The sequence below is a fragment of the Calidris pugnax genome, unplaced genomic scaffold (assembly GCF_001431845.1).
Source record: "Calidris pugnax isolate Ruff unplaced genomic scaffold, ASM143184v1 scaffold24, whole genome shotgun sequence".
In the NCBI taxonomy this organism is placed as follows: Eukaryota; Metazoa; Chordata; class Aves; order Charadriiformes; family Scolopacidae; genus Calidris; species Calidris pugnax.
Genome location: NW_015090922.1, coordinates 34,877,319 through 34,901,509, shown reverse-complemented (window position 1 = coordinate 34,901,509; position 24,191 = coordinate 34,877,319). Strand labels below are relative to the sequence as shown.

The 24,191-nt window shown below is 35.4% G+C and overlaps 1 protein-coding gene across 10 annotated transcripts in view; it reads right to left on the bottom strand.

The window, feature by feature from the left end:
• STXBP5 (syntaxin binding protein 5 (tomosyn)) overlaps positions 1–24,191 on the bottom strand; it is a 107,336-nt gene that overhangs the window by 48,955 nt on the left and 34,190 nt on the right. For all 10 annotated transcript variants that reach the window (XR_001413025.1, XM_014950893.1, XM_014950895.1 and 7 more), the window contains exons 5-9: positions 17,255–17,389; positions 16,176–16,239; positions 15,445–15,528; positions 5,353–5,476; positions 3,803–3,881 (exon numbers count right to left, since the gene is read on the bottom strand). Coding sequence is in view for 9 of the 10 variants with exons in the window: in XM_014950893.1 (XP_014806379.1) it covers positions 3,803–3,881; positions 5,353–5,476; positions 15,445–15,528; positions 16,176–16,239; positions 17,255–17,389 (486 nt within the window). In the remaining variant the exon portion in view is untranslated. The remainder of the gene's footprint in view (positions 1–3,802; positions 3,882–5,352; positions 5,477–15,444; positions 15,529–16,175; positions 16,240–17,254; positions 17,390–24,191) is intronic.

The following is a 24,191-nucleotide window of genomic DNA, read 5'->3' as shown; positions in this document are numbered from 1 at the left end:
ACCGAGTTCAATACACTTCCAGCTACTGTTGGAGGAAGGATATCTCTTAGAAAAGGAGTAAGTGTCCTCCAAGTTTTCACTTAATCTCAATTCTTCATATTGCAACTTCACACAGTCTTTTATGATCAGGTCTATGAAGTAACTTCATGAGAAGGACAAGCTTTAACCTGATATTTTTCAGGATGTCCCTGAAGAGAAAAAACACTCTTGTGATATACTCGCAGTATCTCATTTTGCTGGAATGATTTATTGTAGTGGTTTTTTTGTCTTCACAAAATCATTAGTTTTTTAAACAATAATGCTGCCAGAACAAATCTGCAGTAATTATTAGACTTGTGGGTTCACTAAGATCAACTGACAATAACAAAGTGCCAAATTTCAGTTTCTAACTTTCATACATCACAGTGAAAACCACACGCTGGTTTCTCCTGCTTTTATTTATCAAAGTAATCAGGTTGCTTTGGGCAGGCTTGCCAGAGTCTGTATCCTCATGAAGCAAAGAATGGAAGAGCTAAGAATAGATTACACAGATCTGTCACACGGATTTTTCACGGATGAGTCAAAGATTCAAGTTGACTTCAGTTTGCCAGAAAGACTAATACAGGTTTGCGTATGAACTTTTCATATTTTCATGAAACCATGGATTTACCACAAACACAAGCTGTGCGTTTTCTAATTAAATACTTAAGGTGTTGCCCTTCAGTTATGATATGTATTAAAAGGTTAGTGCACATGAATGTTAAATATAAATGCATAATTTAAAAGAAAATTATTGTAATTTACATAATAAATGATATCGATCCCTCTTTGATAGTTACATTTCACCTACCTGGAACAATGGAAAACATTTAACAAAAAGAAGTTCTGAGCTCTTGGAGAATTGCTATATAGCATTTCAGCAGCTGCAAACACAGAGGTTCTTTGAAACAGTTCTGCTTCAGCAGCTTTGGAAGCAATCCCTTTATATTAATTTCCTCATCAGTTAAATCTAAAATCACTAGGGGAACACTATAAAAAATTCAATACAAAGGGAGGCAATGTTCCAATGAAAAATTTCAGAAAACACAGGATTAGGTTTTGTAGTGTATGAAGACATAATACAACTGAGTGCTGAACGGCTCAAAACCCTACAGGATGTTTCTGCTGAATTTTAGAAGTAAACCGTCAAATGTCAGTAAGCTTCTGGCAATCTGGATGTGGAAGAGAACAATATATACAGATGTTAGGCCACTGGTACCCGTTGGCTTATTTTTCAAACCATGGGTGAATTTGTCAAGAAGTTGATCCCTAATAATACAGGTGGAAGAAACTTGTTATTTTAGTTTAAGACTGAAAATCTTGAAATAATAGCGAAGATAAATTACAAATTGATTTTGTGAAGTTTTGAACTGACAAGCTCACACAACAAAATAGTACTATTCAAACTAAATTAAGAGATCAAGAAATTTTACTTATCCAGAGACCTCATTATTGTTGTAACCTCTGGGTCCCAATTATATACATCCATCTTGCTAAAAGGTACTGCTCTATGGTTAGTCAATGACAGCTGCATTAGCTACCAGGACAATCCCTATTTTGATTATGTTTTACAGAGAGACTTTTGAGCTGTAATTTCTATTATACAGTGCTCTAGTAGCAAAAAATAAGCTTGGGCTATTTTGCAATAATGTTTATATCAGCCAGAGTAAATACTATAAGGGACTGAATCTGGAGGAGTGGGAAATAGCATTAGGAAGCTCAAGAGCTTCTAGATTCACTTTATACACAAAATCATGCATAAAAGCAACATTCAATAGTAACCTTTCTACAGTGACGACCTTCAATAATAACCTTTCTACATATATTCTTCCAGAAATAAAGCTACAGACATACTATTGTTGTAGGGCAAGTAACTTTGGCATTGGAGACTTCACAGGCACTATCTGCAATAGACTTAAAAAAAAAACCCAAAGAGCCCAACAACAGAAAAACCATAAATTTAAAAGATAATTAGGTAGTCTGTAAGAACCAGAAAAAACCCTCATGTCCTCCTGTTTCCCCAACTCCAGCTTCACAATATGGAGAACATAATGGAGGAAAAAAGCAAGACGGGATTAATAAGAGCTGCAGCAGGAAAAGAATAGGGTCTGCAGCCCCTACTACAGGTTGCAATCAATTATGTTCCTTGCTTCTGTGTAGTTCCAGATGTCTTTTTTCAAAGAAGTTTACTAGAAGTACTCACTATTTTTCACAATGAAGAATTTATGTGAAATAACTTAAATGTACATTAAATAATACCTCTTAAGCACGTCATAAGCTTTTCAGCACTGCTTTACCACCTATGTGCAAACTGGGGTTTTTTTTCAGTTTTGGTGGTTTCCCCTCCTCCCCCCCCTCCTCCTGTTAGAGTATCACAAGAGTTATAGATTCAGGTGTACACTTAAGATGGATAAAATAGTAGAGATAAAATATAAATTGAAACATATTTGAACATTCAATTTGGATGAATGCTGGAAAGTGAGAGGTGTAACATAAAAAAGTCTGCACTATGAAAAAGTCTCCCCAAAGAGCTATGTATTCTTAGGAATTAGACTAGAATAAACTCCTCTTTAAACTGCGTGAAAATTCAACTAGTTTTCATGTTGTAATATTACAACTGCATAGAACAGGCTTTGAACTAATCTGTTTCTTCAGAATGAGTACCCATTATAGAGGGCTTTTGATTGCAGAAATTGTAACTTGCTGAAGCTGAGACTGCTTTTGGTTAGCTGCATCTTTCTTTTGATCAGCTTTTGACATTTCAGTTGAGAAAGGAATATGCAGACAGATAGAGACTGCTTCAAGTAAAAGATGGCTTTCTAGCTGATCGTAGATGAGTTTACATCTGGAAATCAGCCGCAGTCTTAAATTTCTATTTAGTTCACTTTTAGCAAACAATAAAAATACACAAAGCCACTGATAGTATATATACAGGTATATCAAGATATACAAGAAACCTATATTACATCAATGAAGTAACAATCTTCTATAGATTTGAATGACTGGAAAGGAAACAAAAAGTCATACAACTCCCCTCACCCCTCCCAAAAAGTGAAAAAAATACATGAAAAAAAATAAATCAATATTTGCAAGTAACTGAACAGGTTTCCATGAATATTTTATCTTTATATTCCACTATTTACTCAAACACTTTAAAGCACTTCAGAACTATGAATAAAAGAAATTCCACACAGTTCACAAAATCCTTCAAACCTAATTGCAGTCTCGGTAACAAAACATGCTTCTCAGGATACTGTAATTCCATCTGAACCTCTTGTTGCAATTACTGCTTTGTTACATTCTTAATGTGCATAATTAGGCACAGTTCACTGCATAAATTACTGTACCATACCAGCACTATAGTGTTTCTGTCAGTAACTTTTTTGGGGGTAAAACGCGTTTAGAATTTAGGGTATTTGCATCAGGCTACTATGTGTCGAAGCTCACTTTTTCAAGCCTGTTCTTCAGTTTCTTCTATGCTTTATCAGCCTTTCTTTAATATTCTCAAAAGACTGAGCAAAAATACACTCTAGTAATAACATGGAAGAAGCATGCAGATAATCATTAACAGTATCTTCACCTAAGTAAAGGATTGTATATGGTAATTTGTTCACATATGGCTTTATAGTTTATTCAGCAATATCTGATTTACCAAAACTATTTCAGCTGTTTTACTGTTCAACGCCATCAGGATATGTATCCCAACAACTGGAAAATGAAGTACATTCCCAACAAGCTGCACTTATTTTACATATGTTAATTTTGCATACAGAACAAGTCTTACCCAGCTCTAGTTGTTTTATATTCCACCTTAAGGATAGGTTTGCAGGGTTCTGGCTTCTTTCCATCCTTCAGTTGCTTTCCTAAAGTGAATCATTTTCTTACATTAATCTTACAGTTCCATAACATGATGGCAAATTATGAAATTCACCATGCAACTAGCAAAGTAGAACAGTCATACATTCAACACCTCTGAAGTATAGAGTATGCCTTGGAATAAAACCATTAAATATTGTTATAACTCTAAAAACATCAACCCAGAATATTTAGATTTAGGGAATTTTGGCAATTTTTTTGTTTCTTTTCTTTCTCATTTTTCCCCTGAAGTGTTATACAATAATTTTTTTCAAAATTATAGTCCTCCCCTAAAAAAAACATTGTTTTAAGTAGCACTGGGAGATTTAAAATTTATCTAATGCCTACCATTTTGCAATTAAAATTGGTCAGCCTAAGTAAAATGAAGTTTATCCTGAGTGTTATCCTTAAGGGCTAAGACTTGAATTTGAACATGAAGGCCTTCTCTTTCTCTGTTGTGCACTATTAGCAACTGAAGCTTCTACAGATACAATTTCCCATGGAGTCTGCAGAAATTAAGAATACAGTGTAAATATGCATCTTTTCTATTTGAATATTGATAAAGTCTGATACAACTATAAAGTTCTGCAGAGTATTTAATTTGCAGCCCAAAATCAAAATGTTTATTACAAGAGGCGAAAAAACATAAATTTAGTCTTGTCTAACTAGCCTTACTACTACAGTAGCAATCAGTTTTTTGATGCTACAGGATTATGTGGAAATCCACAGCTTCCTCTTTCCACTCTAGTCCACAGCCAGCACAGAAAAACCTTGACTTGCTGGAGACTCAGATAAGTAAACCAGGTTGCTTAACTTATTAGCATCTTGTACTGCGACTGTAACCTCATTAGATTCTCCTCACTGTTACATTCACACTTGAGAATCAGAGGTAAATGAGGTGCTAAGGCACGATTTAAACACATGCACACCGTGTAAACCTAGCATTTGTATAGAACTTTTTTGAAGAGCAGCAGCACATTTCACAGAACAACATGTAAGGTTAATTTCCTAGATTAACTTTAATGCAAGACTTACCAGAAGTGGGAACATCTTACCACATGCTAGTCTTACTCTGTTACAACCTTTCCAAGAATTTATGGTAATCTACACATTTATACATGAAACAGATGCTCGCTTATATGTATTTTAAACAACATATGGGTTTGTAAAGTCAAGCAAAAACCAAGCCTTGCAAAATATACATTACTTAATTTTGAGATCAATGCTATTGTGTGAAAGGCCAGTTTAAAGTTCAGAGATTTAGATTAAACTGCACTGATTTTGATTGTTATTTCATTAAGACTGGGCTTTTTTTAATAAATTAATTTTATCAGAATTTATATGACAAAGAAAGGTTTTTTTATTTGCACTGCAAGTGCATTTTTTAATACTTGATTTTGCAAAACACACTTCTATTAAAAATAAGTTCTCTGTGGTTTAAAAGCTGTCAAACACAGTGGGTATCCATTTTCATCTTACCGTGTGGAGTGATTGTCTGGAATGGTTTGGTAGGAGATTTTACATTCCATATGGTCAAGGTACCATCTGAGTGACTACAAATAAATTGTTTTCCTTCATGATGCCAAGCCACAGAGTGGATAGCCTATGCAAAAGAAGAGAGAAAACAGAGCAGTGGAAGTCACGTATCTTAATATCGTTTCATCCTTAGTCCTTCCTCAATGACATTAGACAACAAAAGAAAATTACAGGAAGTACTAATTAAATAGTACCACTCTTAGTATGTCCTAATTTACCTACAGTAAGTTTTCCATTCTTAAGTACCTTCAGACATACTTTATCCATCAAAAATATTGTCTTCATTGTACTGATGTGTTTCAGGGGAAAAATTTCTCAGCAACGGGTATCATGCAGAGAATAACTGCAAGTAATGTTTAAGCTTTGTTAACCAAAATTTTTTGTTATTGGGAAAAATACGCTGTCCATACAAAAAATACATACTTGATGGAATTAAGTCAAAGTTTTAAATATGTGGATAGGCACAAGAGGCAAGCATGGGCTGAGAACATAAGTAAAATTGAAGTAACAAGATGGTTTTGGAAACTGTGATTAATAATGATAAAAAAATGCTAGTTTGAATAAGCATTCTAATGTTGCAATAGCAGTTTTGAGGTACAGGAAGGTAGGGATCTACTAGTAAATCTCTCCATGGATACAGAAACACCTTTATAATCATGAAATTAGAAATGGAACGATTAAGCCACGCCACATGAAGTCTTACTGCAGAAAAAAGCTGACTAAATGAAATTTAGTTGCTGCCTTAAGGTGAAAGAAAAGTAAACAATGAAGCAAAGAGTACAAATAAGGCACGGAGGTTAACTAATAAGAAAAGACTGGTGCCATTTCTGTTTTCTGCATCTCTTATTTCACGGAGATTATCTATACTATGATTATTAATACAAGTAATAGCTATGTTTTAAGTACCTTCCCATGTGGAGTCTAACCTTTGCAACAGTTGGCAGCACATAGAGCAAATGTGTATCAAAAGCAGTTCCATTTATATAGAAATAGGTCTTAACAATCACTATGAAAGAAAGCCTTATAGAAGGATAAATCTGAGAAATGAACACTTTTTCCTTGTCTTGAAAAAGAAGGTCAAGGAGAAGAAAATGCAACAAGCCATTACTGTTGAAAAAGCATTAATGCTTATGAACATGAAAAGATCTGATAAACTTAAAAAAAAGGGGAAGGATAACTGCTATGACTTAATTTCTGCAAGGAACCTGATGGGATGGAAAGAACACTGAAAGAACATGAGGCCTTTGGCTTTACAGCTATTTATTGCCTAGTTTTATATAGCATCTGGTTACATTTAGCAATGCAGCTAAATATAATTTAAAGCATTGCAAAAATACATGTTTTATGTACTTTCAAAGTAATCCAACTAACAATTCTGGGGGCTCAGTATGATCAGCTTTGGTAAAAAGCACTACCCTTTGCTATTACACAATTCACAATTTTTGTAAGCCTAAAAATAAAACCAGACCTCTAAGTAGCTATAGCACAATCCCTAGATGTACAACAGGCTGGTATATCTACAGTGACAAGTCACTTACAATAAAAAAAAGTACAATAACTGTAGGTGGCACTAGTTGATTGATATCAATAGCTTCAATCACCAAAACAAAACTGGAAAAAACCAAAATCATCTCAAAACTCAACAGTAAAAGTTTTCCCATGGTTGACATTAGTGCTAGAATTTGAAGGAAAGCATAACATCCAAAATAGAAAAAAATCAGGCCAAATCCACTGAAGCTGCAAATCTATACATAGCTTCTTAGACACTAAAAAGCCCCTAGCAGTAACATATTTTTACAATATTTTACACAAAACTTACTGATCCAGAATAATACTCTCAAAGTTTTAATCATAATTCTCATCTAGATTTAAAATGTCATCTGGTACCCTTTTGGTACCATAATACTGCAGTGTGCTTAAAACAGTTGGTGCTGATTCATCTATCTCGAGTATCTTTGGGGAACATATCATGGTCATATGGATCCCAACAGACAGTAATCCCTCATGACAGGATCACGCACTAGTACCACAAAGGACTGGTGCTATATTTAAAGCATTTGTATCCTTAAGAAGAGTTGCTTGCACAGGTATCCCAAGTCCTGACCTCACTAACTAAGCTTTGATTGCATTTTTCCACCAAGGAGGATTTAACTGTTTCAATTCATAAAAATACATATACAAAAAATCCCTTTCATTTCACTTTCTACAGACTGATTTTAGCCCTGCAACTGATTATATGCACCATTTCAAAACAGTTTGAGACCACTCTTGGTACCCTATCTTCCTGCAAGACAACATACATACAGAAATGTATTGACACTTTGATGTGAATTCAAAAACTTAATTTAAGCAGTTCTCCCTGTTTCTAAAAATACATATTTTAACCCATTTTCCTAATACCAAAGTTTAGACTACTGCAAATACAGTTACTACAATTCAGAAAATAAAAGAGGCAAAGTGTTTTTTTTTTTTTATTATTCCAATAGTTCACATTTCTGCTTGCTTTCTTTTCAAGTATAAGACAATCTTTGGCAGAATGCTTCTGCATACTTTCCCACAAGAATGCACCAAAATCATGGAGAACTCCTTTCATCATTCTTTGGATTTGACCGTGATGCTTCACTTTTTTGTGCCATTAATTGAGACTGAAACATACTGTGCATGACTGGTAAAGTCCATGACATGAGATTATTTCTTCTGCAACCAGCCTGTCTACCACAGCCTATTGACATTTCACTGTCCTCCGTTTCCATGGACACAGATAGTACTTTTTTGGTAAACTTGAATGGATAATGACACTGAGTGCTTTTCTACAGGTTTACCAAAATATTCTAAGCAAGCATGGTTTGGGAGTACCTGTGCTAACTCCTGTCAGTGGCCTAAGAAAGAAAAAAGAAAAAACCCTGCAAATGGAAAAAGAAAAAAAAAAAAAAAAACCCTGCAAAAGAAAAAAAAAAAAAAACCCTGCAAAAGAAAAAAAAAAAAAAACCCTGCAAAAGAAAAAAAAAAAAAAACCCTGCAAAAGAAAAAAAAAAAAAAACCCTGCAAAAGAAAAAAAAAAAAAAACCCTGCAAAAGAAAAAAAAAAAAAAACCCTGCAAAAGAAAAAAAAAAAAAAACCCTGCAAAAGAAAAAAAAAAAAAAACCCTGCAAAAGAAAAAAAAAAAAAAACCCTGCAAAAGAAAAAAAAAAAAAAACCCTGCAAAAGAAAAAAAAAAAAAAACCCTGCAAAAGAAAAAAAAAAAAAAACCCTGCAAAAGAAAAAAAAAAAAAAACCCTGCAAAAGAAAAAAAAAAAAAAACCCTGCAAAAGAAAAAAAAAAAAAAACCCTGCAAAAGAAAAAAAAAAAAAAACCCTGCAAAAGAAAAAAAAAAAAAAACCCTGCAAAAGAAAAAAAAAAAAAAAAGAATGTAGCTACTGAGACTTAAATGGCAATATATTTTGATGCAATGAAATGTGCAAGTGTCTAAGGGCTGCATTGAGATGCTTTGGTATCTGGCAAGTCACATGTCAGGGTTGCACTTTCCTCCCCCCGCCTTAATCCCACAGGCTACTTTGACATGTTTTTAATGCTGTAAAATAATCTCTTACACTCAGCCATGTACCAGAACATTGAGCCTAAAAATAGTAGTCTATAATACATTTGCTGAGTTAATGCTATCAAAGCTTACTTTAAATCAGAACAAAATACTACTTGAAGATTGGACTTTACTAAAAAAACTAGTTTTAGTTTTCAAAAGTTGCACTTTAACTTTTTAGAAACAAAACTAGAGTTGAGATATAATTTTTCTTTGTTTCTTTCTTTCATGGCTGAAAATATAGTATGGGAAATATTTGCAGTATAAACTGTATTACACTTAATATATGCATAACTTTTCTTTAGGGTCCTCAATGTTTGAACATAAAAGAATTAAGAATGATGCAAAAATAATTTACAGATTTTTCTGTTAAGCCTGCCCAAGACAAAAAGGATATTTTGAGGAAAGAGTTCAAAGAAACATTCTAAAGAGAAGTTAATTCACAACCACAGTTCCATTATGTCACAGATAATTTCCTCCAAATTCTCTGAAAAATAATGTTACATTCGTGCATTCTTCTAATTCTAAACATGCAACATGATGCTGTTATAATAAAATGTATACAGTACTGAAAGTTCAGGATCTCATTTGTAATAGAGAAAAATCAACATCGAGTTCTAATTAAATTCCTGTTACAAATTAGAATGTTGCAGAGGAAAGAATATGCCAGCAATCAGCACTAATACTAATCATGACCTCGAGCTGCCCCCCCCAGCCATGGTTAAGCAGAAATACGATTAGAAAGGTTTCAGGGGTGGTGTTGCCCAGTCTATAAGCATTCCTGTCCTTGGGATGAGTCCTCCTAGTGTTCTTGTGCTGCAACTATTAGAGCAGGCACACATGCTTAGACAAGAAGAAAGCATGGATAGTGTTGCACAGATCTAGGTTCCAAGGCAATAAGTGAGACTTCCCCACCACAACATGGGAATTCTCTTCAAAAAAGCCTCCTAAAGGTGAAGTAACTTGGAATGAAAGCAAGCAGGAAGCAACAACAACAAAAAAACAGGATTCAGATTCTTCCCTGAAGAAATCACATCAGTATCTTTTCATAAACCTCTGATCATGCAGGGAGTTTGACCCTTGTTGTTGCTTAGCAGAGGAAGATCACAGCATTGGGACCCCTTGACACACCTGAAGTTTTGAGGCAAAAGAGTGCATCAAATGATGGTGGTAGACTGCAGAGCCCCTCAAGTTGCATGTTTCAAGACCAATGTCAAATACAAAGGGGTGAGAGAGGAGGAGACAAATTCAATGGCAAAATTTCCAGCAGTCTCTATGATATCAATGTGTCTGGCCATCATGTTCACGATGCCTGCTGAAGCCTAGTCACCCATTAACAGGCATCATCACTCAAACAGAGGTGTTTCACAGCACTGTTACAGGAAAAGGCCTGCACAGTAGGAGAGTATCCAGCTCCAGAGTCCTGATGGCTATGTTTTGTGCCTTGACATCATGCAGAACTGCAGCTGTGCTGTACTGCCAAGCTCTGCTGATGTCAGATCTGTAAATCCCAGCAGCAACAAGGCTCACACCCCAGGTAGAGAACTACAGTTTTTGATAGGCACAGAATCAGTCATCACCTTTGCAAGGACTGGTGATGATGGAATTTTATGAAACTGATGGGACTACCCAGTTAACCAGTATCAGAAGAATTACTTGTTTTAAATAGGGTTAGAGCCACATAACCTTCCCCTGGTGCTAATGAACAGGCCTGATTCACCAAACAAGATCCCTCTGCAACTCTCCACTTGAGCAGTCTGGGACGGCACAGTAAGGGAGGAAGAACAGAGGACCAGACAGCATTTCCTGTGTCTGATGAGCAGCTCTGCACCAGATCTCACACATGACAAGATCGGACTAAGTTGCTCTCTTCTTACTAATTGTCAACTCCACACTCAGAAGAGATCTCATCAAGAACAAGGAGAGGTTTAAAATCCTGCTCCTGCTACAGGGCAGAACGTCACATGTATTGCCCTCTGTGAGATAAGAGGTGGCACACGTTCATGGATGGAATATAGCCCTTACAGTCAACATGTGAAAGAAGCCTCTGCCAAAGCCAGGAAATCAACAAGAAACAAGCACTAGAAAGATTCTGTGCACAGAAGTATTCAAATTTACAAGGTTTGCTACCAGGAAATCAAACAGCAGGGAGCTTTCTCTGCTCTGTCTCACACTTATCAGAAGCAGAGGAGATCTCATGAGATAAGGCATTACTACACCGCTGCTAGACTGTGTGTGTGCTCTCTTGAGGAAGGAAACGACTGCATTGGCAGAAAGTCTGAAGATTTTCCTTAAATCTTAAGTTTTCATGTGCAATGGGTCTTTCCAACTGATACTTTTCTTGGGTGTAGGAGTAAGAGGGGAAAAGAGTTAATTATGAAGTGACTTGCTGTATTGTCATGCAGCCACAACTCCTTACGGAAAGCTGTTGCTGGGGTGGTTAAGATAAGACTGCCTTTTTGGGCAATAACACAATCTTAGATTAGACTAAGCTAGTTAATAAAGGTCTTGGCAAAACATTACAATACTTTAATAATTATGATATGTCAGCCAAATTATTTGTTACTGGGGATAAAAGAACGAGCTAAATAAGGAATTAATATGGCCACCAATTTTTTAGGCTCCTTTATAATAAAGGGAGCAGATGTCTTAGTGCTCCAGTCAATGAGAAAGGATATTCCAGAAAAAAATTCAGAAGCAAACGTAACTCTAAAAGTTCTGAATTGTCTTAAATCCTGGTTTCATCCTTATAAAAACGCTTTGGTTATTTCTATTACATATCTTAAAAATCTGATTGTGCTGCGTCTTCTTGACCAAAGTTTTTCAACTCTCAAGTCAGTATTACACATTGAGAGAACAAAACCAGTATGAGTCTCAAATGTGGAAAAAAGAAAAAAAAAAAATCAAGGTGGACTCAAATTTAGAATGGACACACAAATTATTTCTACCTAGAACTATCTACTAGTTACTCTCCACTTACCCAAAACCTTGGTTAGCTGTACCCTCCCTGTGTCTTGCTCAGTTCAGTCAATTTCCCTGGTTTCTGATTTTCCCATCCTACTTTTAAATCTACACAACTGTACTAGCCTGCAACTGAAAAAAATTATTTGCTTACTATAGAGAGAGACAGAGACATTTTATTTTTGGTTAACTATTTGAATTGCTAAGATATTCAACTAGAATGAACAGTTTACCTTATTATCAGAATTCCAACAATGCCAGTCAACATTTTTTCACAGTAGCAGTTATGGTGTTACTTGTCTGAGACTCAAAGTTACCAACCTTTCCACAGTAACCTCCTTCAGCATTAAGCAGGTGATAATTCTTTTCTCTTTTCTGTTAAGGAAGCTGCTCATAAAAACCAGCAAAGTCTTCATTATTTGGCAATATCATTTTAGTATTGAAAAATGCAATACAAAAAACTATTTCTATTGGATTTCTTAACATGTACATTCACTTACTTGAAACTGTGCTAGCTGAAAACCAGCAAGAACAGTATATTTATATACGCCGCTAGTTAGTCAGCACTGATTAGAAATCAGCATATGATTAGAAAGATAACATTATGGAACTGAATATTCCTATCACTGGCAAACTGAGGGAGATTCTTCATTTTTGAAGCTAAATGCCAAACTGAGAGGCACTGAAGAATAAAATTGAAGTAAGATACAGGAGAAGCCCCATCTCACCTGACTTGGACTAAAAAATGGAGAGATATATATAGCATACATATAATCATTCACTTCCTGCAGCTTTCTGTTCATTATCTTTACGGTATCTAATAAGATCTTCTCTCAAGGCCATCGGTCCAGAAACAATTACAGCACTCTCTATGATGGCACCTTTCAAGAAACACGTATTTTTCAATTCTGTTAGACAAAATTAATCATTTTATTTCGATGTCATCCAGGCCAGAATACAGAAGAATTTGAAACTGCCTATACTGTATCAAATCCAAATAAAAAAAGAGGGATATTATTCTGTTCTGCCTTCCTCCTTGGAAGATTAGATCTAAATAACTTGACCATTGGAGAAATAGTTCCTTGTTTTTTTTTTTAAGCAACTTAACTGTACATTAATTTTCACTAATGAGAATAGCGAAATTAATCCATAGATTTTCATTTTTCTCTCCCCTTCCAATCCATTCCCAACTTATGATAACAACATCTCTTTACCAAAGGATCTTACCTGAGGTATTTTATTACCTCTTCTGCAATCAAAAAACAACTTGAACAGCTACATGCATTCACTTATAAATCCTAAAGGAAATCAAAGATGAAACAGCTATTCACTGCTGTTTGCAATCTCTCAAATCAGGGTTGGTTCAGGAAGAAGTACAGTCAGTTTTAAACTAACGGACCAGAAAAATCCAAAGAAAAAAAGAATAAGTAGCATTGTGTCTACCCTGGGTAAGTTTCTAGAAGCTGTAACAAAACTCTTTTTAAGAACAGAGTTAATCAACATACAGATGAGTATAATATACCAGGTAAGAGAAGCCAACATGCTTTTTGTACAAGGAAATCATATCCAACCAACCTCCTAAATGTTAACAAGCATATGGCTAATTGAAACACCAATAAAACTGTCTACACAATTTTCAGTATTCCAACAAGAATGAGACAACATCTCTCAAAGGAAACTAAAACCAAACAGGCCAGAGATACTTGAACAGATGAGTAATTGGTTAAGGTATCGGGAAGTAAAAGGAAGCTAGAATAAAAACAGGCTGGCAGTAATTGATTAGTTCAAGGATGAAGGTAATTGGTAGAGACCCTCAGGGATCTGTGCTGCTCAGTTTATTCATTACTAACCCAGAAAATTAGAACAAGCATATTAAGGTGACAAGTCTGCTGACAGTACCAAAGCGTATTTAAGGCAGAAATCAAGATTTCAGTGAAAAACTACAGAAAGACTTATTATCTAAGTAAATGTGAAGCTATGCATAAATGCAGTGGACATTGAGCCAACAATCAACACTGAAGAATGAGACTCTGGTTTTCAGTAGGCTGTTCCAAGGAAGTATCTGCTTAATGCTTTCAGCATTAAAAGGATAATGCAGAATCAAGACCAAAAGACAAAGAAAACAAGACCAAACATAATTAGTCCACATCATAAATCCAGCATGCCCACATCTTCAATATATTATATTGTTGCTGTGTTTCTCTTTATAAAACAAAGATAAAATAGAACTACTAAAAAAAAGTAGAGAAGAGCAAGTAGAATAAGAGGTATAGGGAAAACCCGATTAAGACTAGAAAAGCATGATGGAGATACAAGTAAGTTTATGAAACAAAGAAACAGAGAGAATTAATTAGGTGTATACAATGAAACTGGAAGATAGAAAACTGCTCTTCAGATGACATATTTTGAGGCTTATACAGACATTTATGAACAAAGAAAGCTCATTCTGCTCTGATGCTCTAATACAGCTCTGATGACCTAAGGCGTAGACTTCTTCCGAGACTCCCCCCTTCAAAAAGACGTCATTGGTAGAGCTAACAGACACACAAGCACGAGTACTGAGCCAGAACCACCACCAGAAAATCCCAAATACTATCTTGGGAAAAGCTCAGTGCAGAGCTAATGAAAACATACTCACTGTGATACAAGAAACAGGCCTAGCTGGTAATGAACAACGGTATAGACTTTTTACAATCAGTTGAGACTAATTTTATGTTATTTGAAATAAAATACATCAGTTAACATACTACACTGAGTGGTTTTTCTTAATCTCAGTCTTTCAAAAAGCCTACTTCCTCTCAAGAATCAAGTTTTAAAGAAATAGTGTCATTCAATGCTATTCGGTATAGACTTTTTACAATCAGTTGAGACTAATTTTATGTTATTTGAAATAAAATACATCAGTTAACATACTACACTGAGTGGTTTTTCTTAATCTCAGTCTTTCAAAAAGCCTACTTCCTCTCAAGAATCAAGTTTTAAAGAAATAGTGTCATTCAATGCTATTGTGATTTATTTTTTTTTAAACCTCTCCCAGTTTTAATTCTACTGAGTCACTAAGACTACATAGTGGTTTCTCCCACCCACTTCCAGAACATATGAGAGATTCCAAATTACAGAAATCGCTATACCATCTTGCTTCAACTTAATACTCGAGCACTTAACACAGGTGAACATCACATTACTCAATAACAGACAATGTGTCTGAAAGCTTCCACCTCCTCACCGCCAAAGTTAGTAAAGAAATCCAATCCATGCCACCATTCATTCCTTCACAAACTCCAACTCAGTGAACACTTAGGTGGCCTGAGGTTTCTATTATTCAAACTCTATGGCTCTTCTAGAGATAAGTTCAAGTACTTGCAATTTCAAATTCAATCAGTTTCAGTTTATTGATGCACTGATAACAGAAGCAGGAGAAGAAATAAAAAACTTAAAGCAAGTTGCTATTAGAATAGCGAATGATATAGTAAGTCATGCAGATAAAAAAACGTTACCTCATCATGTGTGTATCTGTAATCTGCCTTCTTTGACTTCAGATCCCATAATACCACCGTTCCAGACTCAAAGCCAATCAGAAGCTGCAATAAGCAGATACATTAAATCTTTATAAGAATAAGCAAAGTAACACCATTTGCAATGCCTGCAGTTCTTGCCCCAAAGAGGTGCAGCACAATACTATATGTAGTGACTACAAGTACTTAGACAAAAATTAGCGAGAAGAGGTGAAGACCTCAATGTTAGAGATGTTTACTTCGTACTTCTTGTCATTCTCCTAAACTTCCAGTTAATGCAACTAACATTCATACAAAATTAGAAAGAAAAAATGCTTTCTTCTGAAGAGTCCCTGGAAACACCTTTGTATTCCAGAAACTTCAATGTTAAACTTTAAGTGTCTTCCCTCTTGAGTAAAAATAGGAGGGAGATGGAAAAGAACTTTTAATTGTGCATTTTCCTCACTAGAATTTGTTCTGCTTAGATTTCCTGGAAGAACACACTATCCTTCCTGAAGTTCCAGGTAATGGCTCATTGTCTATAAAGAAACTACGTAATATAAGCTTTCTCCAGATGTTAATCACAATTAATAACAGGCTAAAGGAACACCAAGGCCATTAGTTGTTAAAGAAAGTTACAGAGAAATTAAACAAGGCACTTCCCAAAAAATCTTTTTGCCAGAAGCATCTGTCTTGGAAAATAACGTATTTAACAGTCTTTAAACATATCCTACCTTTCCTTCATCCATTGGATTGTCACTAATGTGGACAATAGGTCCTGGGTGAGATTTGGATGACCTAAACAAGAAATATTTCCATGTAATTAAAAAAATAAATGCCCAAAACTTCATCTCAAAATGACTGCAAGTAATACAGATTCTGCAGATACAGGCTCCATGTAAGCAAGCTGTTGGCATTTCAGCATGGAGTCACTTTAACTTTTATCTTCAAGCCCATAAATACTTTGTCTATTTTTAGGCACTTAATTTCTGTCGTTTTATAAGAAGGGAAGACTTATTTACTGCCACACAGAAAAAATTGCCATTAGCTTTACAACATCTATCTTAACATTTGTTGTTACAGAATTGACACCGTTGGATAAGATCTTTATTTTTATGCTGGAAAACAGGTCTTGCTGTTATTCATAAACTGACTGAGCTGGGTGGTGTTAACACAGAGTTAAGACTATGTTGACTTCTTGTATTAAAGAAGATGGACTAATGAAGAGCTGTTTGTTTCAACAACCTTTGGCAAGTGATGGACTTCATATATGTTTTGAAGATAGATAAAACATTCTGGGACCAAAATAACAGCACACATATATGTTTTCACCCACAAAACACTTTTTGCAGGAGCCATGATAATAGCTGTAAAAAATATGCTTTGCTCCTGGAATAGCATTACCTAAATTTACATATTCAGCCAGTAATTTTATACTTGGCATGCATCAGCCCTCTTACAGTGCATATCTTTATACTTTGGGCTTTGACCCCAAAACTGTGGAAGCGACAGCCTGCCCAAGTACCAGCCACATCATATTTTAACATATATTATTTTTCTAGTTCTTTATCACAGATAATGATTTTTACATCTATTTTTATATTGTCTACTTTTGTGTCTATTCCAGGCACTATGATAAAATAGTGTTATAGGCAGAAACATACATATTAACACTCACATTTGTGAGAATAAAAAGTATTTATATGACTATTTATATACTTTGATCATGTAATTGGTGCAGTGCAACTGATGTTAATAATGTCTAGGACACTTCTGTTCCCTCCCCTCAACAGACAGACTTGATTTCACTCACAGTTCAATGGCTTTATTCCACATGATGACATAGCCTGAGAGAGTAAATGATTCCACATTGACAATGTGAATGTTTCCTCTTTCGGTGCCCACATACAGCCATTTACTTTGGAAAGGCAGATGACAAAACGTTATCCTGAAAGAGAAAGCCACCAAAAAAGGAATTACAGAAAAGTCATGAGGCAAAGAGGAAGAAGTAGGACAAGAAATAAGAAAGAGAAACGTAGCAAAGCCAGCACATGACAAAGTAAAAGATGCATAATGTAAAAACTTTGAGTAAACAAGAAATAGAAACCAAGTTACTCTAAAATTATTAAGTTGTTCAGATTAAAAAAAAATAAATCACAGAGCCACCTTTGAAAATTATTGTATTGAAAGTATTTACTCAACTGCTGTCATTTTAAACTTATCATACTCCTATGTTGCAATCTATACATCTCCCCTTGAAATCTATTTGAATTACAACTTCTAAAGAACAAAGGGTTTTAGAAGTAGCCTTATGCAGATTTAACAGGTTTCGAGTAGACAAAAGCAGAAAATAAAGCATGAGAAATGTTAAGTTTACATGTAACACAAAGTATCTCCAAAAGAGCAAATCTAAACCCAAACGTAAACAATTATAAAGGTAATTTAAAATAATTTTTAAATTTGGGGCTATTGCTTTACTTAAACCACTTTTTAATTTCCCACCGTATAGGTTTTCTCTTCTGCTGGAAAGAAGTACCTGAAGAAAACCCAAAAGCTAATGACTGTTTGCACCAGCAGAGAACTCTTCTTTGACCATAGCTCCAGCATAAATATTAGTATTTGAAAACTTGGTTATTTCTGTCCTCTTGGGTCCTGCTTATTTTTTACTATTTCTTCAAAATTGATAAGGATATAGTGTCTATAGGAATTGAAGCTTCTAAAGTATCTGATTTTCTATACAACAGAAATACTAGCTTGAAATTTCTAGAAACTTTCTGGAAACTGTAAACTCTATAAACCATTTTAATCTGACAGGGTCCAATATTGAAAGAAATTGCCAAACTACTTAGACTACCAAACTTGGGATTTCAGAAGTGTTTCAGTAATAAGGTAAAATAATTATTCAATGGAAATTTGTTCTGTCAGCTCTAATCCTTAGCTTTACAGATTTTATTTTTTTTGTTCTTGTTTTCTCCCAATTGGGCTCCCTTCTTGCCAAATCCATGCATCACTTCACAAGCCTGTTAATAACTATTTATGCAAAGAACAGCTTTAGATCCTTTACATTAGATGCTGTATATACACACACAACTTCAGCACAAAAGCAAAGGCAAAGAGCAGCAATGAAAAAAATTGCTAATGTCTGGAAAAGATGTTAATTTCTATTACATGTTTCAAAAGTCAAGGCTTCTGTAGTAATAGTACCTGGATCAAAAGTGTACCACTTCACTTTTGATGTCACTAATTTCTCTCTAGTTAGGCAATGCAGTTTGCTCAAGCAAACATTTAATTTATCCACTTTTTCACTTCCTTCCTGCATTAACTTTTTCACTGATGTTTATCAGAACATAGGACTACATACAAGATTGAAAATGCTCTTCCAACTCATTGAACCTACAGAGGTTGTAACATTTTTACTAAGCACAGTAATTTGCAAACACAACAGATTAAGGACTTGAATTTCCCCAACACCCTTGAAAACAATATTTTATTGGAAGCTAAATCACATACATCTGTGACCTTATGGGCCAGCAACAGAGTTCTCCCACTAAAAGCAGGTCATGGGAAAGGGAAAGAGCATGCAAACATAAACCTTCAGCACTCTGCAACACCACAGCTTCTTTTTGTGCCAGGACTCCACATGCCAGAAGCAGGTGGCAGCCAGATCTGTTGGATCTAAGAACACCGCCTAGCAGCCAAAAACAACATTCAGGAGCAGGGTCATGTGCCTATTTGTCTTGATCTGTGAGTTAATATCATCAATAACAGTTATCCAACACTGTAATTAAAAGTAACAATCTATGTCATGTCATTTAAAGTTGGCAATAAATATAAGTTGGGGCTGCAACTTTGATTGCTATGGCAAAAAGGCAACACTCAAAGCTTCCAGCTCCTCAAGACTCCTGATACTCTTCCTGAATACTCAATCATATTCAATTTACTGTCTCCTCTGTGCAAGCAAGATTAATTTTGTTAAGAGTTAGCAAGCAATGAAAGGATTCCACACCAAGAGTAAATTAGAGTTGAACAAGTGATTTCACAAAATGTTTTCAAACTCTCAAAGGCATGAGGATGAAAAGACTTCAAAATTGTTAAATTTACGCAAATATAAAACAAGGGTTCTGAACCTTGTCCTTCAAAGTGTGCTTTTGCCAGTTTTCTACAATCAGAAAAGATTTCTGTCTGATTTTTATTTAACCTAAAAAATATTTTTAGGGCTTTTATGTTTCCCAGAACAACTGACGATTAGTTAAATCCAAGAGGAATTTGTCATGCTGAATCTGCTATAACTACAGAATAACCTTGAATGTGGTAAATGTTTGAAATTTGAAATATAATTTTATTTGCTATTTCTTTACTTTCCTAATAGAAAAAGCAGGTCTTCCAAATTTCAGAAATTCAATTATATTTTTTTCTGAAGTGATTAATTTCAGATAACTGCATTGATTTTAGCAATTTATAGAGTAACATTTCCAACATAAAAGTTCACGTACTGAGATTCCCTCTCTTCAGTGATTAAGGCTTCGTCTTAAACTATGTAGATTTTAAACAACATTGGAAATGTTACAGCCCTCTTAAAAACTGAAGTTCTGTGCAGCTATGACCATCTGAAGGACCTACTAGCATGTCAGCACACAGGCTGCACTGCGTCTCGCTCAGTTTGTTGAAAACTGGACTGAGGATTAAACTGATTCAAACTTAGTTTGGAGGAGGGAAACAAAAGGTCAGGGTCTTCTTGGTGGTGAGGCAATACTTGCTTATTTAACACTTTGCCAAGCACAGCACATCATCTGAAAAATGCAGATTTTTCTTTCAGAAACCCATCTTTCTGCCACCAGAAGACTAGAATATACTCCATCCACAACATAATTTAAGTCCAACAGAAGTGGAAGTTGCCATATAATGCTCTGGCAATTTCTACAACTCAAGCATTCTTCCTTCACATACACACAAATGGATCCATACATAAATGTGGAAAATACAATCTATTGTTGGGAAGAGATTGAAAGGACTACAGATATACTCAACCCAGATTTTTGCAAGTCTTCCTTGCACACAAATCTCAACTAACTGCCTGAAAACAATTTACCAGTTCAAAGCAGGGTACCATACTCTTCTCCTGTATCAAGCCATTCTGGCCAAAAATACTAGAACAGAAGCATCTATAAAAAAAAAAACAGACCAGTTTTGTGCATCTGAAGAGGTAGCCTGGGACTGCCTGAGCCAGTGCTTACAGAAAGCAGGCTTTTGTAGGCAGCTCTTTCATGGCAAAACAGATTCCTCATGTTATCTGCAAAGAAGTTTCAGCTACCTCAGTAAGTATAGCACATTTTGTGAAGCACTTGAACTTTTAGCATAATCCAATTATTGTGCACAGCACTTTATTCCAAATATTTCACTTCCCCATACCTGCATAAAGAAAAAAAAACCTTCATAGAAAAAAACTCAATGCTTTAAAGAGGTTGTTTTTTTAAATCTGAAATCTACAATATGATATTAATATATGCCAACATCACATAAAATGAGGTAATGTTATGCAACCCCAAAACAGTCCTTTCCTAAGCGCAAAATCTTCCTCCTCACTGCATACATATTCGTAAAGCCACTCCTTTCCCTGTTCTCCCCTTTCAAAAAATCCACAAGAATTTTCACTTTCCTGTGAAATGAGTTTGTAGGAACTGAATCAGTAGTTCAACAAAACAAAGTTATATACAGAAAACTCAGTAGCAGACTAGAAGTGGAAAACATTGATACAAGTAAAACCCTCACAAAGTATTTCTTGTTCTTACTCTACTTAAAATATAAGTTGTGCTATTGCTTATGGGAGAGTATTAGCAGTGACAGAACAGTCTTTAAAAAGCTGTTTGTAAACCTACTGAAAGGATTTCATTTCTTAACTGCAGACCATGTGTTTTTTCTGATAATCTGTCAAAATTAGTTAAGAAAAGACTTAATCGCTGTTGTTCCACAATGCATATCAGAATAGTTATTATAGCAAGTGATAGTATTCCCTAGAGGAATTTAATTACAAAAATATAAATTTAATAAATTGTGTTCTTTGATATGTAAGAACTAGGCTTTTAAGAGAAATATTAAGTAAAAATGACAGGCTGTTATCTTGCATGTATTATTGTGACAACAGAAATCCTTCTAAATTAATCTTTACCTTTCCTTAGTCTACTGCGTTATGAAGTATTATATGTTCTTCAGAATTTTCCACTGCTTTAACAAAGAACAGTGACAAATACTTTGATGAATGACAAACACTGATAACAGGTTTTATTTTTAAGTCACTAAAACTATTTCTAGAACCTCAGGCTATCATTATAGGCAGTTACTGTAATTACACTAGCTCCTCACATCATTATCATATACACAAAATCAAAATTTTCTAAAAAAGAAACGTGTTAAGCTACTAAATCTGTATTCTTCATACCTCTATCTTCAACCTCTCATGCATGAGATACCCACTATGTAAAATTCTGAAGCTGAAAAGCTTAATTCTTATGTTAGCCTAGACTCCACGTACATGGTCTCTGTGAAGTCTTCAACAGGCATAAAAAGTCAAGAGCCAGTGTCAGAACGACACACTGATGGAAGCAAGCAGTGGCTGTGATTTTGCCAGACTGCTGCAAGGGGTCTGTTTCCAGATCTGTTAACTGCAATAAGCTCAAAATACCTAACTGTACAAAAAAAAAAATAAAAAATGAAGGGGCAGAAGGTACATGCAGAAGAAGAACTCCTCTTCAATGCATCCCAAAATTGATCCCGCCAAACAACCACATGGACAAATGCAGAATATCACAGTAAATGGACCAGGTACTTCAATTCCATTTATATCCTACAACAGCACTCCAAATGATGCTTCTCCAAATACATTTACTTTGAAGTGCTGCCTCTAAAGGCAGCTGAGAAGTACCCATCAGTCAGTATCTGAGTTGTGGTGTCAAGATGAAGTAATGGGGAAGCAAGAGCCAAGAACAGAAATAAAATTTTCACCACTGATGTGATCAATGCTAGAGCCATTTAGATAATTTTCCAGAAAAAGGCTCAATTTTAGAGGTTTTTTTAGGTTGCTGCAGGTACCTGTATTTTTATGATACAGTGTTCCTAATAGATTTCATGGCATACATGTTCTTTCCTTTATGGAGTCCCATTTCACCTCTCCATTTTAAGATGGCTTTTTAAGCTCTAATTCACTTGAAAGAGATGCGACAACCCGACAGAACCCTCCCAGACCAACAGTCAGATCAGGACCTAACAAGGTGTTTCCATGTTTTTATTTTCATGCAAACAGAAAAAGGCTACTCCACTGCTTGTAATGCTGACAGAAGACCAATACACACATGCCTTTTGAGGTAACTGATTTGAAAATTAAGAAAGTTTTTCAGTATTGAAGGAATTCACACAAAATACCCTTGAGATCTGAGGATCTCTAACCACTGATAAAATCTCCTGCATTACATATTTACGAGCTCCTGTTGGTATATCTGACATGACTCAAAAAGTAACCCACCACCTTCAGCATCAGAAGCCACTTAGGTAACTTGCTCTAAGACATGCAGCTCAGGCTGAACATTTCATGTGGGAAGTCACACACTACAACTTTAAGAAAACAGCCATGTCAGAGATGTATCTTTCCCACAGAAGACAGAAGAATTATGCCCATCAGTAATAGATTAAAGTCTGTCAGACAGGCAGGGATTAAAGACTAGAGGTCTAATTCTGCCCAGGAACACGGCAGTTGGCCATTATGTGCCTCATATTACTGTGAAAGTCATCAGTGTGCAAGGAAAACAGCTAACAGGACAATATAGGTTGTTTTTTAGAAACCTGAAAACTTGGAGTAATAGGACTCAGCACTTCGGTTCTGCCTTAGAGCCAAGGGCAGAAGGTAACTGATGGAACTGCAGTTCCACCAATCACACCAACATGTGGGACTCTGCATGCATGGCCTCAAGAAAACATTTTTTAAAGGAATCTGATCCCAAATGAAAGAGACTTTCACATCTGCTGCAAATCCAGACAGTCAAGGAGTAACTAACTTCTTGAAACAAGATATAAGTCCTAAATGCATCATCTAGCGGATCACCATTGAGTAACACTTTTAAACTCACCAGGTAAATAAAGGCTTTACATGACATCATAAAGGTGAGCGGAGCTGGTGATCATTTACTTTCACTCTCAAGAAGCAAGCCAGGTCAAAAAAAATGTATAAAACATGGCTATGTGGAAAAAAAAAAAAAAAAACACTTAGGTTTGTCCTATATTAAACTTGTACTTGTTGTATCAATTCTCCAAAGATTCTAAAATGTTTAGCTTCTCAGAAGTATTGTTTGGATATGTATCTGTAATCCTTCCGTTATTTATACTACAATCCTACTGCAAAATACATAAAGGGGAAAAAGCCAGCCCTCAAACAACAGCTGGAAGTGAAACAGTGATATTCATAAACAGAAAGAAGAAGGAAAAACCCCAAACCAAAACCTCACGAACAATAATATTTATCACCACCTGCTCTCACAGGCAAGAAAACCTGTATGTCCTTCTGCCATCCACAAAGTGGCAGAATTGGTCAGTTTATAAATTCAGTGAGGGGGAAGGAAAAATTCTCTCACAACTAATGTCTGCTAATGCACGGGTAGGGCATAAAGTTACAGTATCTAACGAGGTAAAGTATGTGTTACAAAAAAGTTTTCTTGTTTAATAATAAGAATTCAATACAAGTGTGGGGTTCCCCCCCCCCCCCC